This window comes from Schistocerca piceifrons, chromosome 2 (assembly GCF_021461385.2).
Source record: "Schistocerca piceifrons isolate TAMUIC-IGC-003096 chromosome 2, iqSchPice1.1, whole genome shotgun sequence".
Taxonomy (NCBI): Eukaryota; Metazoa; Arthropoda; class Insecta; order Orthoptera; family Acrididae; genus Schistocerca; species Schistocerca piceifrons.
Window position 1 is genome coordinate 147,505,396 of NC_060139.1, and position 17,069 is coordinate 147,522,464.

The 17,069-nt window shown below is 43.4% G+C and overlaps 1 protein-coding gene across 1 annotated transcript in view; it reads right to left on the reverse strand.

Annotated features, from left to right (window-relative positions):
* LOC124775207 overlaps positions 1-17,069 on the reverse strand; it is a 183,844-nt gene that overhangs the window by 147,976 nt on the left and 18,799 nt on the right. Inside the window, exon 2 of the mRNA XM_047250045.1 lies at positions 6,716-6,829. Coding sequence (XP_047106001.1) covers positions 6,716-6,829 — 114 coding nt within the window. The remainder of the gene's footprint in view (positions 1-6,715; positions 6,830-17,069) is intronic.

The following is a 17,069-nucleotide window of genomic DNA, read 5'->3' on the forward strand; positions in this document are numbered from 1 at the left end:
GCGCGTGCGCCAGCGTGCGTACGTAATGAGGCCTATCAGCGCGCAACCGCAGCGCAGTGAGCGCTCCAGCGGGAAGGCGGAAAGAGACGCCGCGCCAGCCGCTGCCAGAGGACTTGCGTTTCAGCGAGCCGCGCGCGGGCCCCAAACCAAGGGCTCTCTACCGTACCGTTACTATGTAACACATGGAAAGTACACTACTGGCCATTAAAATTGCTACACCACGAACATGACGTGCTACAGACGCGAAATTTAACCGACGGGAAGAAGATGCTGTGATACGCAAACGATTAGCTTTCCGGAGCATTCACACAAGGTTGGCGCAGGTGGCGACACCTACAACGTGCTGACATGAGGAAAGTTTCCAACCGATTTGTCATACACAAATAACAGTTGACAGGCGTTGCCTGGTGAAACGTTGTCGTGATGCCTCGTGTAAGGAGGAGAAATGCGTACCATCCCGTTTCCGACTTCGATAAATGTCGGATTGCGGTTTACCGTATCGCGACATTGTTGTACGCGTTGGTCGAGATCCAATGACTGTAGCAGAATATCGAATCGGTGGGTTCAGGAGGGTAATACGGAACGCCGTGTTGGTTCCGAACGGCCTCGTATCACTAGCAGTCGAGATGACAGGCATCTCATCCGCATGGCTGTAACGGATCGTGCAGCCACGTCTCGATCCCTGAGTCAACAGTTGGGGACGTTTGCAAGACAACAACCATCTGCACGAACAGTTCGACGACGTTTGCAGCAGCATGGACTATCAGCTCGGAGACAATGGCTGCGGTTACCCTTGACGCTGCATCACAGACAGGAGCGCCTGCGATGGTGTACTCAACGACGAACCTGGGTGCACGAATGGCAAAACGTCATTTTTCCGGATGAATCCAGGTTCTGTTTACAGCATCATGATGGTCGCACCCGTGTTTGGTGACATCGCGGTGAACGCACAATGGAAGCGTGTATTCGTCATCGCCATACTGGCGTATCACCCGGCGTGATGGTATGGGGTGCCATTAGTTACACGTCTCGGTCACCTCTTGTTCGCATTGACGGCACTTTGAACAGTGGACGTTACATTTCAGATGTGTTACGACCCGTGGCTCTACCCTTCATTCGATCCCTGCGAAACCCTGCATTTCAGCAGGATAATGCACGACCGCATGTTGCGGGTCCTGTACGGGCCTTTCTGGATACAGAAAATGTTCGACTGCTGCCCTGCCAGCACATTCTCCAGATGTCTCACCAATTGGAAACGTCTGGTCAATGGTGGGCAAGCAACTGGCTCGTCACAATACGCCAGTCACTACTCTTGATGAACTGTGGTATCGTGTTGAAGCTGCATGGGCAGCTGTACCTGTACACGTCATCCAAGCTCTGTTTGACTCAATGCCCAGGCGTATCAAGATCGTTATTACGGCCAGAGGTGGTTGTTGTGGGTACTGATTTCTCAGGATCTATGCACCCAAATTGCGTGAAAATGTAATGACATGTCAGTTCTAGTATAATATATTTGTCTAATGAATGCCCGTTGATCATCTGCATTTCTTCTTGGTGTAGCAATTTTAATGGCCAATAGTGTATTACTACTATACACTAAGGTGGCAAAAGTCGTGGGGTACCTCCCAATATCGTGCCGGACATCCTTTTGCACGGCGTAGGGCAGCAACTCGACGTGTTATAAACTCAACAAGTCGCTGCAAGTCCCCTGCAGAAGTATCAAGCCTTGCTGCGCCTCTGTAGCCATCCAATAACTGTCAAAGTCGTGCCGGTGAATGATTCTGTGCACGAACCAAATCTTTCTTTTCCGTTGCAGAGAATGTTCTTCACTCCAGTTGCGGATAACTGTGGAGCCGCGATAGTTCCATCGTTTTTGTTTGGGAACATTAAGTCCATGAACGGCTGCAAACGGTCTCCAAATAGCCGAATATAAACATTTACAGTCAATGATCAGCTCTTTTGGACCAGAGGACCCAGTCCATTCCATGCAAACATCATTGTACAGTGCCATGTTGACAACTTGGGCCCATGGTTTCGTGGAATTTGCGCCATACTCGAACCCCACCATCAGAGGGGATTTCAATGACATAAAAGACAGAGACGACCAGGCCACGGTTTTCCATTCGTTTAGGATCCAACCGATATGGGCAAGAGCCCAGGACAGTCGCTGCAGGCGATGCCGTACTGTTAGCAAAGACACTCGCGTCGGTGGTCTGCTGCCACAGCCCATTAACGCCACATTTCACCTCAATGTCCTAACGGATACGTTCGTCGAATGTACCACATTGATTTCTACGGTTATTTCACGCAGAGCTGCTCATGTTAGCACTGACAACTGTACATAAACGCCATTGCTTTCGGTCGTTAAGTGAAGGCCGTCGGCCAGTGTGTCGCTCTTGGCGAGACGTGTTGTGCACCACTTCACACACGACAGTAAGGAAAGGTGGGCTACAGTGGGGTGTGGCACCTGTCATCGTAGCAAAGCCGGACAGGAGCAGAAATGAGTAGCGAACAAGTTAACACAACAAACAGATGAATTAATTAGATCACATTTTTCCAAACTTACGAAGACTCGCTACAAATGATGCAATAAGATATAGAATCTTGATATCGACGTCATAAGGAACAAGCACAAATGAAGGTGTCATAGTGGGCAACGGCCTTGCCGCAGTGGATACACCGGTTCCCCTCAGCTCACATATGTTCAGCGCTGTCAGGCGTGGCCGGCGCTTGGATGGGTGACCATCCAGGCCACCATGCACTGTTGCCATTTTTCGGGGTGCGCTCAGCCTCGTGATGCCAATTGAGGAGCTACTCGACCGAATAGTAGCGGCTCCGGTCAAAGAAAACAATCATATCGACTGGGAGAGCGATGTGCTGGCCACACGCCCCTCCTATCCACATCCTCAGCTGAGGATGACACGGCGGTCGGATGGTCCCGATGGACCACTTGTGGCCTGTAGACGGAGTGCTAAAAAGAAAAAGAAAATAGTGGAATGGCTCCAAACGCAAGTGGACTGAGCGGCTGCCGCCGGCGGCCTATATTGCGGTGTCAGAGGGCTCTCGTAGTACAGAGCTGCTGCAGGTGTGGCTCAGCAGACATGCACCACTGGTTCCGCCAGATATCACGCGACCGCTATCGGCGTTGAACGGAAACTTGCAATTCCGTTACCAAGGTAACAACACCCGTGGTGTGGTATCGATACATTATACCATAAGACGTAATGGCTGAAATTTGTTTCGTATTCTCTGCACATTCTTCACACTGTGGATCTCGTAATATTGAATGCTATAACGATTTCCGAAATGGAATGTTCGTGCCCCTACCTTCAACTACCATCCTGCGTTCAAAGTATGTTAATTCCTGTCTATCTATCTGTCTATCTATCTATCTATCTACAAATATCCGGCTCCCGCTCCTGCTACTGCCGGGTCTGGGTGCTGACGAGTCCTCTCCATCTGGCTCGGTCCTCCCACCACTTTTCTCCCTCCACTTGCTGCCAGGTCACACCCCTCCTTTCCACAGATATTCTCACTCCCATTTTCCACCGTGTTCTGGGGCGCCCTCTAGGTCTTTTCCCATCCATCTTTAGTTCTTCCATAATTTTGGGGAGGCTCTGACCATGCATTCTCTTAACGCGCCCATACCATCTTAATATCTTTTTTTTCAATTTCTTCTCTCTTACTTTCTTGTTTAATGTCCAATCTAATCTCTACATAGCCGGCCGAAGTGGCCGTGCGGTTAAAGGCGCTGCAGTCTGGAACCGCAAGACCGCTACGGTCGCAGGTTCGAATCCTGCCTCGGGCATGGATGTTTGTGATGGTCTTAGGTTAGTTAGGTTTAACTAGTTCTAAGTTCTAGGGGACTGATGACCTCAGATGTTACGTCCATAGTGCTCAGAGCCATTTGATTTAAACCATTATTTCACTCTTTATTTATTTTTAATCCATACCTTTCCATTATTTCCTTCCAAGCATAAAGTTGTAACTGTACATCTACCTCTTTATCACCCCATATTACCATATCATCTGCAAAAATCATCTTTTTGTCTTTTTCTTTTACTATATCTTTAACTGCCTTATTCATTCCCTCCACCACAACATTAGAAAGTGCAGGAGATATAATACTTCCTTGCTAAAGTCGTTGTCTTATTTCGAAGTATTCAGAGTTCCCCAATGGTGTTGTAATTCTACAATTGCGTCCTCTGTACATTGTCTTTATTACATTAATGTATCCATCTTCTATATCTATCTTTCTCATTTTTTGCCAGAGTCTTTCCCTGTTAACTGAGTCATATGCCTTTTCTATGTCTATAGAAACCATTATCACCCTTTTGTTATACTCCCAACTTTTTTCCATCAGTTGACGGATAGAAAATATCAAGTCGATCGTGCTTCTTCCTTTCCTAAACCCATGCCGTTCTTCACTCAGCTCCTTTTTTATCTTTTCACTTATTCGATTTAGTAAAATTCTTTCAAAAATCTTGGCTGTATGATTCATAAGGGTTATTCCTATGTACTGTTTACGAAGTCTTTTATTGCCTTTTTTTAAGATGGGAACAATGTGTCGGCTTCTCCAATCGTCAGATATTGTATTATTTCTCCACACGCTTGATAGTACTCTATACAGCCACTGCATTCCCACTGGACCTGCTGCTCTTATCATGTCCACTGATACTTCATCAGGTCCTTTGGCTTTCCCCCATTCATCTTCTTCACAGCTATTTCCATTTCCTCCAGTGTAATTTGTCCTAATTCTGCTTCCCAACTTCTCTCAATTTCTTCATTATTTGTTGTTTCCTCGTGTACCTGTACCTCAGCGTTTAACAGTTTCTTACAACGTTCTTTCCAGAGATGTCTTATATTCCCTGGGTTGAAGATCCAGGGAATATAAAAGAACTACTGTCATGCGGCCATAATCAGGTCGGAAACCTTTTCACGTGAATCACGTGAGTACAATGACAGCTCTGCCAATGCATTATACTTTGTGTAAGCGATCTCTATATGTACATATCACTATCCCATGACTTTTGTTACCTCAGTGTATAAGTCTGCTGGTATTCACGGCCGTTGCCACTGATAGCGAAGTCTTCTCACTTGTAAACCCACATCATATTGCTCTTCGGATTGCTAGACTGCTCAATGTTTCGATCCCCCCTGCTGGGAATTTCTTCAGGAATCTACAGGCGTCTCTCGGTTGCCTTAGCGTTAGGGCGGTAGAACGGTAATAGAATACTGAAAAAGATTCGAACATAGGGGACGAAACATCGAGCTTTCTAACAGTTTGAAGAGGTACTTGACGCGGCCTTGCAAGTGAGAAGATTTAACCATCACAAAAGCTACTGCTTAACCACTGTTCAATATTTAGGGAAAGTTCATAGGTCATACACTATAACGCTAGCAACTGTTCACGGTAATAGAATCCCTAGGAATTGCTCATGGGGTTATAGGTGATGCAGGCGAACGTGACAATGATTTAGAAAATATTGGATGTATCTGTGCAAGCGGAAAAGAATATTGGAGGAAATGAACCGTCGACTGAGCGCTTATTATGGATTTGGAGTTAGCCGAAGAAATACGGAGAGCCTAGAAGAAATTAATGATACAATTAACGTCAGAACTGAAGACCACAAAATAAATGGAGTGAAGGGATTCTCCTATCTTGGAAGCAAAGGGAGGAGGATATGGAAAGCAGACTAACAAGGGCAGACAATAAATTCCTGGCCAAGAGAGGTCTACTAAAATTAAACATCTGGAGCACAGCACTGTATGGAATAAATAACGTGCTAAAGGAAAACCGTAAAAGAAGGGAATCGAAGCGTTAGAGGTGTTGAATTATAGAAAGATGTAGAAAATTAGGTGCACTTATAAGAAATGTTTTTCTACAAAATCGACGGGCAGAGGAACATGTGGAGAACACTGAAAAGAAGAAGGGACAGATTGATGAAACATGTTTTAAGACATTACGGAATGATTTCCATGGTACCTGAGAGAGCTGTAATTGAGCAAAATACTGTCAGAGAAGACAGAGATTTCAATATATCAAACAAATTGTTGAGGAAGTTGGGTGTAAGACGTACTCTGAGAGAGACTGGTACAAGAGGGAAGTTTCCAGTTAACATAGCTCCACAGTCAGGCTTTTTGGAAGATATTTGCGAATATGTATGTGCCGCTACTGATTTCAGTGTGGCATATTGTCATACTTGGTACAATTGTACGTGAAGAACAACCTTGAGGTTATTTCGAAAAAGATCAAGCCTTGCCCGAATCATCTGAGGCATATGTGAAAATTAGAGCCAGTTGTATGCTAATGTCTTTGCGAAAATGTAAAGAAAGATTAGCGTTTAAGTTCCTACCAACGACCTGGTCTTTAGAGACCAACATAAGCCCGATTTAGAGAAGGAAGCAAAAGGAAGACGACTGCATCTTTTTCAAAGCCATCGCCTTTAGCGATTTATGGAAACCACAGGAATTGCAAACCTGTATGACCGGAGTGGGATTTGAGTGTCCTACCACAGCGCCACCACGCTCCGTGGAGGATATATGTTTCTTTACCTACCGAATCGAGTCGACAGTTTCTTATTCTAAGACCGCAGTATGACCCAGGTGTCTCAGTAAAGAAAGAAATTGTTTTCTTAAGAGCAGTGACGACATTTAGCAAGCAAAACCAAAAATTGTGTAAGGGGATGAGAGGTAAGCAGGCAACGGTACTCACGGGTCTTGGATCGCGGCTCGCGCGGCCCGTCCACGGTCACCTTGATGGCCTTGCTGTACACGGCCACTTGCGGCGGCGTCGTGTTCACCGTGATGGTCAGGCTGAAGCTCTTCCCTGGAAAATAAAAGCAGACACTCGTTAAATTACGAAATTGGTTAAATGCATTGAAATGAAATGGTTAGATGTATGAGGTAGAATTCAGGGTACTGCAATGACGAGTAATATCCGTGTAGACCAATCACACTTGATGAAAATGCATTTTAATGAATACGTCTCGATAGTTTAATATTTATATCGATAAGCAAAAAATACTGATTCGAATCGCGATATAACGAATTCACAGCTATAATGACGTGTTCAATACGATGACTTGGCACAGGATGACATCTGTAATTATCCATCAAATTCAGGAGCAGTACTTCTTACGCACATATATAGTCAAGTACAGTCAGGCATTACCAGCAGTAAGTGCAGAGTTCATTTCATTTAAGAAATGAGGAAACCTAAAACTTCGTGCTGTACACTATTGAATAACAACTCACTATTCAGTGCAGTAATGTGGCTAACTCTGATTCAGATAAACGAGTCAACGTTTAGACTAATACAACATTGCTGGAAAAAAATAAAAGAGTAATTTGTGATATTACGCTTGCACAAAGACAAGACATGAAGTGGTGCAGACGATTCATTGTGTCTGATATGAGACCAGCCAGCAAGTTTAGATATGATGATGATGATTATGATGATTATTAGTGTTTTAGGGCGCACAACAGCGAGGTTGTCAGCGCCCGAGTTTAGATATACTGGTACCGACTTACTGGCGGCTGAATTATCAAATAACCTTGTCCAAATGGCACATGGCACGTTACATGATCGTTGTGGAAGCAATTAACATTAGTCCCAGTTTTTCAAATGAACATACACTGATGGACGTCTGTCTCTACCAAACACAATTATTAGTGCATTTATTTATATACCAGACGTATTTTAAAAGGAGGAGAAACGCTTAGCATTTAACGAGACATCGACGACATCATCAACATATATAGAAGTAGTAGCCCCATCTTGTGTGGGTGCTCTCCATAGTGTGATGTTACATAAAGACACAGAATATGTTCCGAATTGGTACAATCCTGTTTTTCGGAACAAGTAGTGCCATATCAGAAAATTTATCGGTACATACTAGGAAGCCGCCCGGATAGCTGCCCGCGTTAGTACCCCACTTCTGTGGTTCAGGAAGCCATGCTGGTTCAGGGTCGAGTGCTCCAGGCGCATTAACGACGAGGATCGATGATTTTAGGCGGTTTTTAAAGTCCGGCTAGGTGAATACAGGGCTGGTAGCCGTGTTCTGCCTCAGTTACATGATTCTCAAACATTTCGAAAACGTTCTCGTACTTCCACATGGGAAAACGTTAGACAATGGCAGATGGGGTACACAAATTCCGTCACGGTGGAGAGGGGGTAGGGTAGCAAGAGAACGGACATCCGGCCATGCTCTTCCACTACCAATGCCAAATCCGTACTAGAATGCCGACCATGTGCAAACACGGTATTAGACCAGGAAAAAGAAAGAAAAATGACTGAATACTAAAAGTTAAAATGCAATCTGACAGTCCTTATTCGCTCCTATGCGGAAGGAATGAAAAATAAAATAAATAAGAATATTTATCTGTGAACTTTATCTAGTAATAATTTTTACATAAAAATTTCTTATGTTTAAATTGTTATGTTGTTCCTTCCTTTCATGTTGCTCCACGTGTTATGGTTTCTGTGACTGACGAAAACGCAGGGAAAATCCATTTACTTTGATATTTTGCACTAGCCAGTGGAACAATTCTTCTTTAAAAGAATAAAAGACAGCGACTGAAGCCCGAGTTAAATCACTGATTTAAGCTATTATAATACGAGTAGTTTAACCTCTCTGCTCACAGACATAATACATCTGCTAATAACGTCTATATTCGTAAACCGATATCTTTCAAAATCTACATTACTTAGTCCATTTTCAGAATCAATCTACTTTTGAAGCCAACCCAATAGCCGTGTATACGTGGCAGAAACGAGATCTGTGTGTTTCTAAAGGAAAACCCGTCATCTAACCAAGAGATGGGCTTCATCATGTTGACAGTGTTGTGTCTATAAACCCCTACATATCTCTGCAGAAGTGACCGGCTGTGATTTGATACCACGGCCCTGCTCACCCACAAGATTCCTCCTCACCTTCTGCCTTCCCACTATTCATCCAACACCTACCGCTATCTCCACAGTTACTACCCAACAAGCCCCTAGATTTATTACGCACATTCTTAAATCCTACATAACACATTCTTTTTTCCATTGCAGAACCTTCAGCAGCTTGCTAGTGATAGTCGTGTGCTGATATTTAGAAGAACGTCACCATTTCTGCAGTGTGCTTTACATATACACACTGAGAAAAAAAAGGTCGTGACGACAAAATCGTTAAGATATGATGTGCATGTACAGACAAACGAATAAATGCAATTTCAGAAAAAAATGGATGCTTTATTGAAGAGAAAGATCTTCACAGCTTGAGCAAGTCAGTAACGCATTGGTCCACCTCTGGCCGTTATGAAAGTAATTATTCGGCTTGGCATTGATTGGCAGAGTTGTTGGATGTTCTAAGAGATATCGTGCGAGATTCTGTCCAGCTGGTGCGTTATATCTTCAAAATCTCGAGCTAGTTGGAGAGCCTGCCCATAATCGTTCTCTACTGGGACGAGATCCTGCGACCTTGCAGGCAAAGGCAAGGTTTGATAACCACGAAGACAAGCAATAGAAACTGTCGCGTGTGCGGGCGGGCATTATCTTGATGAAATGTAAACCCAGGATAGCTTGCCATGAAGGATAAGAAAACGGGGCGTAGAATATCGTTGACGTATCCCCGTGCTGTAAGGGTGCCGCGAATAACAACCAAAGAGGTCCTGCTTTGAAACCAAATGATACCCTTGACCATCACTCTTGGTTGTCGAGCCGCATGGTGGGCGTCAGCCAGGCCGGTATCTCATCGCTGTCCGTGGCGTCTCCAGATACGTCTTCGGCCTGGAATGTCACTGACTGGTGTAGAATTGTCTTCAATGATGATTTCTGCTTCTAACTGAACTCTGATGACCGTCCTTGCAGTACAGCGGCACATCAACGATATTCTTACGAACCGCTTTGTTGCTCATCATGGCAATCCATCCTGGACATACATTTCAGCAAGACAATGCCAGCCCGTATACAGCTACATTTTCTACTGCTTGTCTTCGTGATGGCCAAACCTTACCTCGGCCCGCAAGGTCGCAGGATCTGTCCACAATCGAAAACGTTTGCGGCATTATGGGCTGGGTCCTCCAACCAGCTCGGGAGTTTGACGAACCGACGCGTCAATTGGACGGATCTTGGCACGATATCCCTTAGGAGGACGTCCAACAGCTCTATCAGTCAATGCCAAGCTGACTGACTGCTTGCGTAAGCGTCAGAGGTGGACCAACGCTACATTGACTTGGTCAGTCTGCGGAGCTCTTTCTCTTGAAGCAAATCATACAATTTTTCTGAAACTGTAATCATTTGCTTGTCTGTACGTGCACATCTTGTCTGCAGATTTCCGTCGCATCTGAGAATTTCTATGTGGTGCTTCGGCTCCTATGTCTTAGATTGTATATTTTTGTTCTTGTCTTTTAGTCCTTCGGTTTCAGTTTAAATAACAAAGAAAGCCAACAGTTGTAATGCATTAATATTTCACGTTTTCCAAAATGAGATTCGCAGGAGAGCTTCTGTGAAGTTTGGAAAGTAGGAGATGAGGTACTGGCGGAAGTAAAGCTGTGAGGACGGGGCGTGAGTCGTGCTTGGGTAGCTCAGATACGCCGGCACGGTAGCTCAGCGTGTTCAGTCAGACGGTAAGCTGCCCTCTGTAATAATAATAATAATAATAATAATAATAATAATAATAATACTGAGTTAATCGATCAACAACGAACTTAAACGGGTGTCTTACGACGTCCGCCCCAACCAGATGTAACGAACGAAAGCGAAAAAAAAAAAAAAAAAAAAAAAAAGATGGTAGAGCACTTGTCCGCGAATGGCAAAGGTCCCGAGTTCGAGTCTCGGTCCGGCACACAGTTTTAACCTGCCAGGAAGTTTAATTTCACGTTTTACTTGCCGCGTCAAATTCGGATAAAGTTTTATCCGAATTTGACGCAGCAAATGAACTGGAAAATTTTTATGCAAGGACTCCGTCGCGAAAACCTTCTTAGCCATAGTTTATGTCTTATGGAAATACCCATTTGCGGCGAGAGGAATGAAATAACAGTAAAGGAAAGATGTACTTTCTGGAACATGGCTGGGCATCCTTTCCAATATTCTATGGTGTACAAACAGTAGATATACGATCACTAACACGTAAGTAAGAAGCTTTTAATGTTATTATCAATGTATTAGCTGACTGCAGTAAAGATTTATCTTTACATTTAAAAATAACTCGTTTGATTCGTGTTTGTCCGTTTTTCGTTAATACGAAAATGCTTATTACAGCAATCGGGTTGATCATCAATTATGTTATCGGCTTTAAACCACTGGAAACACTGAGAACAGAAAGATGTCTAATCTTAATCGTCCGAAGCGACCCAAAATACGCCGGACAGTACTATCGAGAGAAGCTTTCACCGACGAGGTGAATTCCGCCAGATACGGCGCGCCAGGCCGGCTGTAAGGGCCGATCATTTGCAAACGCTGCCCGGAGCGACTGTGCGCTAAGTAATTTGTGAAGAATAGCGCGCGCGCCTGCTGCAGCGTCTATTAAAAAGACGCGGCCGCGGCTGCCGGCCTGCTATTAGCCTTAGCTGGCCTCTGGGGCGCTGTAATTAGCCGACAGCTGCGGCGCCGTTCCACGAAGCTGTGCTTCTGGCCGGCCGACTGCTCGGCCTTGCTTGCCCACCTGCCAATTAGTGGCTTCCCACCCAATAAGACAAGACGCTAAGCACTTTGTCCGACTTGCACACTCAGGTATGACTCTGCGAGACGCGTGAATCCAGATGTCAACGCGACCGCAGGATACTGGTATACGGCTACAATTCCGCTACTGCGCATCATACACAGTCATGGGAAATCCTCGAGGACTGAAAGGTGAGTTCACACTAGGAGCCACGTAACGGAGCGTCAAAACATTCCACGATGCATTTCAAATGGCAGCATTGACACAGGCAGCCAACGGAACGCAGGCGCGGATCCAAGGAGACGTGGTTGACAATGAGGCTGATAAACCCCCGAAAACACTTTAGTAGACCTGTTTGGAAAACATTTTAGTAGACCTTTTTATACTAGCAGTTATGATAACGAAAAAGATAGTAATTTTTGTATATAAGTGGCAATGTCCCGACTCACTGATTCATTCATTAACTGATCGTCCACCCATAACACTAACAAGGGGAGGCCATGATGTTGGGATCACGGATTTAGTCCAAACTTCGTACAGCTTACGAATACCATTAAAACAACATAACGCGCAAGTAGTAAGGTGCGTTGATCTGGCAATTCAGAGAAAACCGCAACAGTAGTTTTATGCGTTTATGATTACGTTTATTATGCTCGTGGGAAATCATTGTGGTCGATTGGTTGGCTTCTCTTGCGATTTTCTCGGGAATTGTCAGAGTAGTGAACCTTACTACTTGCAAATCATGCTGTTTTAATGGCCTACTAAATGTACAAAGTTTGAACGTCATGGCCTCGCTTTGTAAGTAGAGAAAATTAAATTTGGATCTTTTACTGTCGTCATCTTTTAGTAAGGGACTGTTTGAAATTCCATCCATGTGGAGGGAGGGGGCGGGGAGTAAGGGATGAAAAGGTTTTTTTAAATATATATATATATATATATATATATATATATATATATATATATATATATATCGCTTTCAAGATAATTTTGTAGCTAAAACTACGCAAACTTGTAATTGGTTGCTCTGTCAGAAAAAAACTGCATGCTTTAGAAACTTTGGAAATTCAACTACTAAGGTGGTAAAATAGTGGGTAAAAGTGTATTTGGAAAATAAATCATTATTTAAATACTATTAAAGCATTTTAAAGCTACATCTGTGGAAATTGGTATCTGACTTCTAGGTTAGAAATGAAAAAATGCGTGTTACAGTGTTTTTGGAAACTTAACGTCCAAGGGGGTGAGATAGATGATGAAAATTTTTATGAAAATATTTCGTTATATTAAAACACTTTTGAAGCTAAATCTATGAAAACTGTGTTTTGATTTCCAAAGAACTCAAAAGGCATGGATAACAAAAGCGTTCGACTCCAGCTAGTAGAATCGTTTTTTGGGTAGAAGTACATTCGGAAAAGGCCATGCTTGTGCGGCCTTAATTGACGTAAAAAGTTTAAAATATTTTGCAGTTAGTGAAAAACATAAAAAAATTCAGTTACAGATAAACAAAAACATCTGTGCAGACCAAACAGTCTACGCGAATGAAGCAGTGGGCGCTAAGATAGTCTAACAGGTCAGCCAACCGGTTAGGTATGGAACTTACCATAATAAAGAAGACATTGTGAATGTCAGGTAATTCGGTAACCATACAATAAATGAAGTAAGCTTGTAGGACAGACGTGTCGAGAACGGGGCACGTAATAGAACGCCTATCATCATCACCATTTGCAGGTTGCAATTTTTTCAAAAATATTTTCTTGATGTACCCAAAATTACGCGGCGGCATAGTACAATTGTAGCCACTTGGTATATGTATAAGCATGAACTACTGGTCTTCAGACAAATTAATATGAGGAAATGGTGTGCCAGGGGCAAGACATTATAGAAGCGTGTCTGTTTAAACAATCTATGCTTGATGAGTACTTTAATAAAATTTACAAAAAAGGTATCGCAAGCTATGTTGGTCATGACTGACATATATTTAGTTCTAGGCACGTCATATTGTGGCGCTGCTTTAGTTTTACTATAACGCATGACATGTCAGAATTGTGTATGTAAAGAAAATGTAAATAATGGTAATTAATTGTAAAAATTGTGCATGTAATGTTTCAGTTCCGTGTGAAGATGTAGCATACCACTGCTAGCGACCTCCGAAGAGGTTACTAGGCTACTAGGATAGCTCAGCACTGGAGTTTACTGCGATGAATTTATAATGTATGCTCATACGAGGTTTATCATATTGTATCTGCAGGGTAACATTCATTGAACTATATGAAATAAAATCGTCATAGCTTCTGAATGGTTTGCGTTAAGGCGTTAAAACTGCACGTTTGGCCGCCGGAAATGATGGGAATTAGTACGGGCGTGTGCATGTACCCTGATGTTGCCGGCCATTTGCCCTTGAAAATGTCACGGTACAACGTGCCATCACCCATTAAACCACAGGACCATGAAATAGCGGCTGGGTTTCGCCAACACTATTGCCCACAGAATTAACGAACAGGATGCGAATATGGTTTGGTTTAGCGACGAAGCCCACTTTCACTTTGATTGGTTGTCCGCCCCCTGGTAGCTGAGTCGTCAGCGCGACGGAATGTCATACCTAACGGCCCGGGTTAGATTCCCGGCTGGGTCGGAGATTTTCTCCGCTCAGGTACTGGGTGTTGTGTTGTCCTTACCATCATCATTTCATTCCCATCGACACGCAAGTAGCCGCAGTGGCGTCAACTCGAAAAACTTGCATGAGGCGAACGGTCTACCCGACGGGAGGCCCTAGCCACACGGCATTTCCATTTTACTTGGATGGTTCGTCAACAAGCACAAACGGTACATTTAGGGGACTGAGAATCCGCATTTCGCGATCGAGAAGTCTCTTCTCCCTCAACGGGTGGCTGTGTGGTGTGCAGTGTCCAGTCACGGACTAATCGGTGTGATATTCCTTGATGACACGGTGAATACCGAACGGTGTGTGAAGGTTTTGGAAGATGATTTCACCCCAGTTATCCAAAGTGACCCTGATTTCGACAAGATGTGGTTCGTGTAAGACGGAGCTCGACCCTATCAAAGCAGGAGAGTGATGTCCTGGAGGAGCACTCTGGGGACCGCATTCTGGCTCTGGGATACCCAGAGGCCACTGGGATGAGCCTCGATTGGCTGCCATATTCTCCGGATCTGAACACATGCGACTCGTTTTTGTGGGGTTATATTAAAGAGAAGGTGTACAGCAATAACCTCAAAACCATTGCTAAGCTGAAAACAGCCATTGAGGAGGTCATCGACAGCATCGATGTTCCGATACTTCAGCAGGTCATGCAGAATTTCGATATTCGTCTGCGCCACATCATCGCCAATGATGGCAGGCATATTTAACATGTCATAACCAAAATGCGAACATCTGTAGTGATGTTTCCATGTTGAACAAAGAGTGTGCATGCCGTAGTTTGTAACTAACTTACGTTTTCTTTTCATATTGTTCAATAACTGTCAGTCTGTATGTAATGTTTAATGGTGAGGAATAATGCATATTTGGAAACTCACATGTACATTGGTGAGAACTGTATGATTGCATTTACGTGTAAGGTATATAGGAATGTGCATTGCGAAGATATAAAATTTTTGTAATGCGTTATGTACAATCATGGAGGTACATCGTAATTGTGCCCTTGTTAATATCATAAAATCTTTTATACAGCACTATTTGGAAATGGACGTAATCGTCCGAAACATGTCACATAATGAAACGGTTTTTGTCGCAACTGTGACGGATACTGAAGAAAAATGAAATTTTAGTAGAAGCCCCATATCCTCGTGTGGAGCTTCCCGAATAGAACGCACTACGAATGGGACAACAGACACCTTACCGTCAACACAAAAATACTAGTCTATCAAGGATGTAATGATCTTTAAACTATTAGTGGATCGCTTGCGATCTTGTGTCGTAACGTAACGAAAACACTGAGTCCAGATTGGAAATAAAAACTATTTGTTGTTCAAAAATGTCAACTGAGCATTATATTTTTGTGCTGAGACTTGGCCGTCATATGACAAACAGGAACTTTTTTTCATCTCTCTGCTTACTTACGAAATATTCTAGGCTTAAAATGGAGGGACCATGTGACAAATGAGATGAACTTAAAGACTGCGAAGTTACCTAGTATCTCTGCCACTCTTAAGGAACCTCGCCTGCGGTGGATAGGACACTTACTACGTATTCATCACTCCCGTATTTCCCGATGCACGCCACTAAGTGACGTAGCATTTACCAATAAACCGCCTGGAAGACCAGCATTGCACTTTAAAGATTGTACAAATGAGATATGAAAGCTTTTAATATAAACTGCGAAAAACGGGAGGAGCTCGCCAAAGACTGCAGCATATGGAGGAAACTTAACGACTGCAGCGGTTTCCACGGCGGCACCTGGCTAAACAAGTTAGTCCTTGATGACGTTGAGTGCTTCAGCTGGGGTTACGAAAGGGGCTGCGTGCTTCCATGCTTGGCTCTATACTGACCTCTTCGTGATGGCGTTGTTGTGATGAGAGAGAGGCCATGTCTCCTTCAGCTTCTCCCATTCATCGTTGCGGATTGCAGCAAGACATCACTAATATCTGCGGTATCGATACGCGCTGCCGACTTTGGTGCTGCAAAGTTATCTTTGGACGACACCACAGAGTCCCTAGGACGAACCATTTCTTTATTTTCAGTTTTTACGTTACTTACATTTCAAATAAACGGAGATAATGCTCAATATGTTGCACTTATTAATATTTTCATAAAAGACATAAAAAGGAAAGGCAAAGGAAAATTTTGGATTGGAAATAAATTTCCAGGAAGGGAATGTAAGACTTACAGGAGAACTTAGTATATAAAATTAGAAGCCTTTATTCAGTTACAGATGATAAAATTATACTCACTGGGGTCATATTCATTGTAAAAACAGGGGAAGCAGTAATTTGCTTGGAGTCTCTCACACGTTAAAATGCTACATTTTTTTACCTGTATGCTTTAATTACAATCCCCTCTTCGAAATGTATTGGCAGAATCCTCGCGAGGCTATAACTACAATCCCTGCTTGGAAATTTATTTACAATCCCAAATTTTCCTTTGTGTTTCCTTTTCATTCCTTTTATCAAAATTCTTAATAAATACAATTTATTGAGCATTATTCCGGTTTATTTTCTGTATAAGTAACGTAGAAATTAAAAATAAAATAGAAGTTTCTGCTTAGGTGCCTGATCCCAAGACTGTCCGATTAGCGTTCTGTACTCTTTCTCCTGCACCAACCGCTGACTACAAACCACGCTAACGTAATCGGTTCATGCCACGCCTGAACCCCACCAATAATGCTATTTTTTTCTAAGCGCTTGGCCACCCGGAGCTCCCACTTTTATTAGTTCCATTTCTGGCCGAGCCTACATATACAATAAATT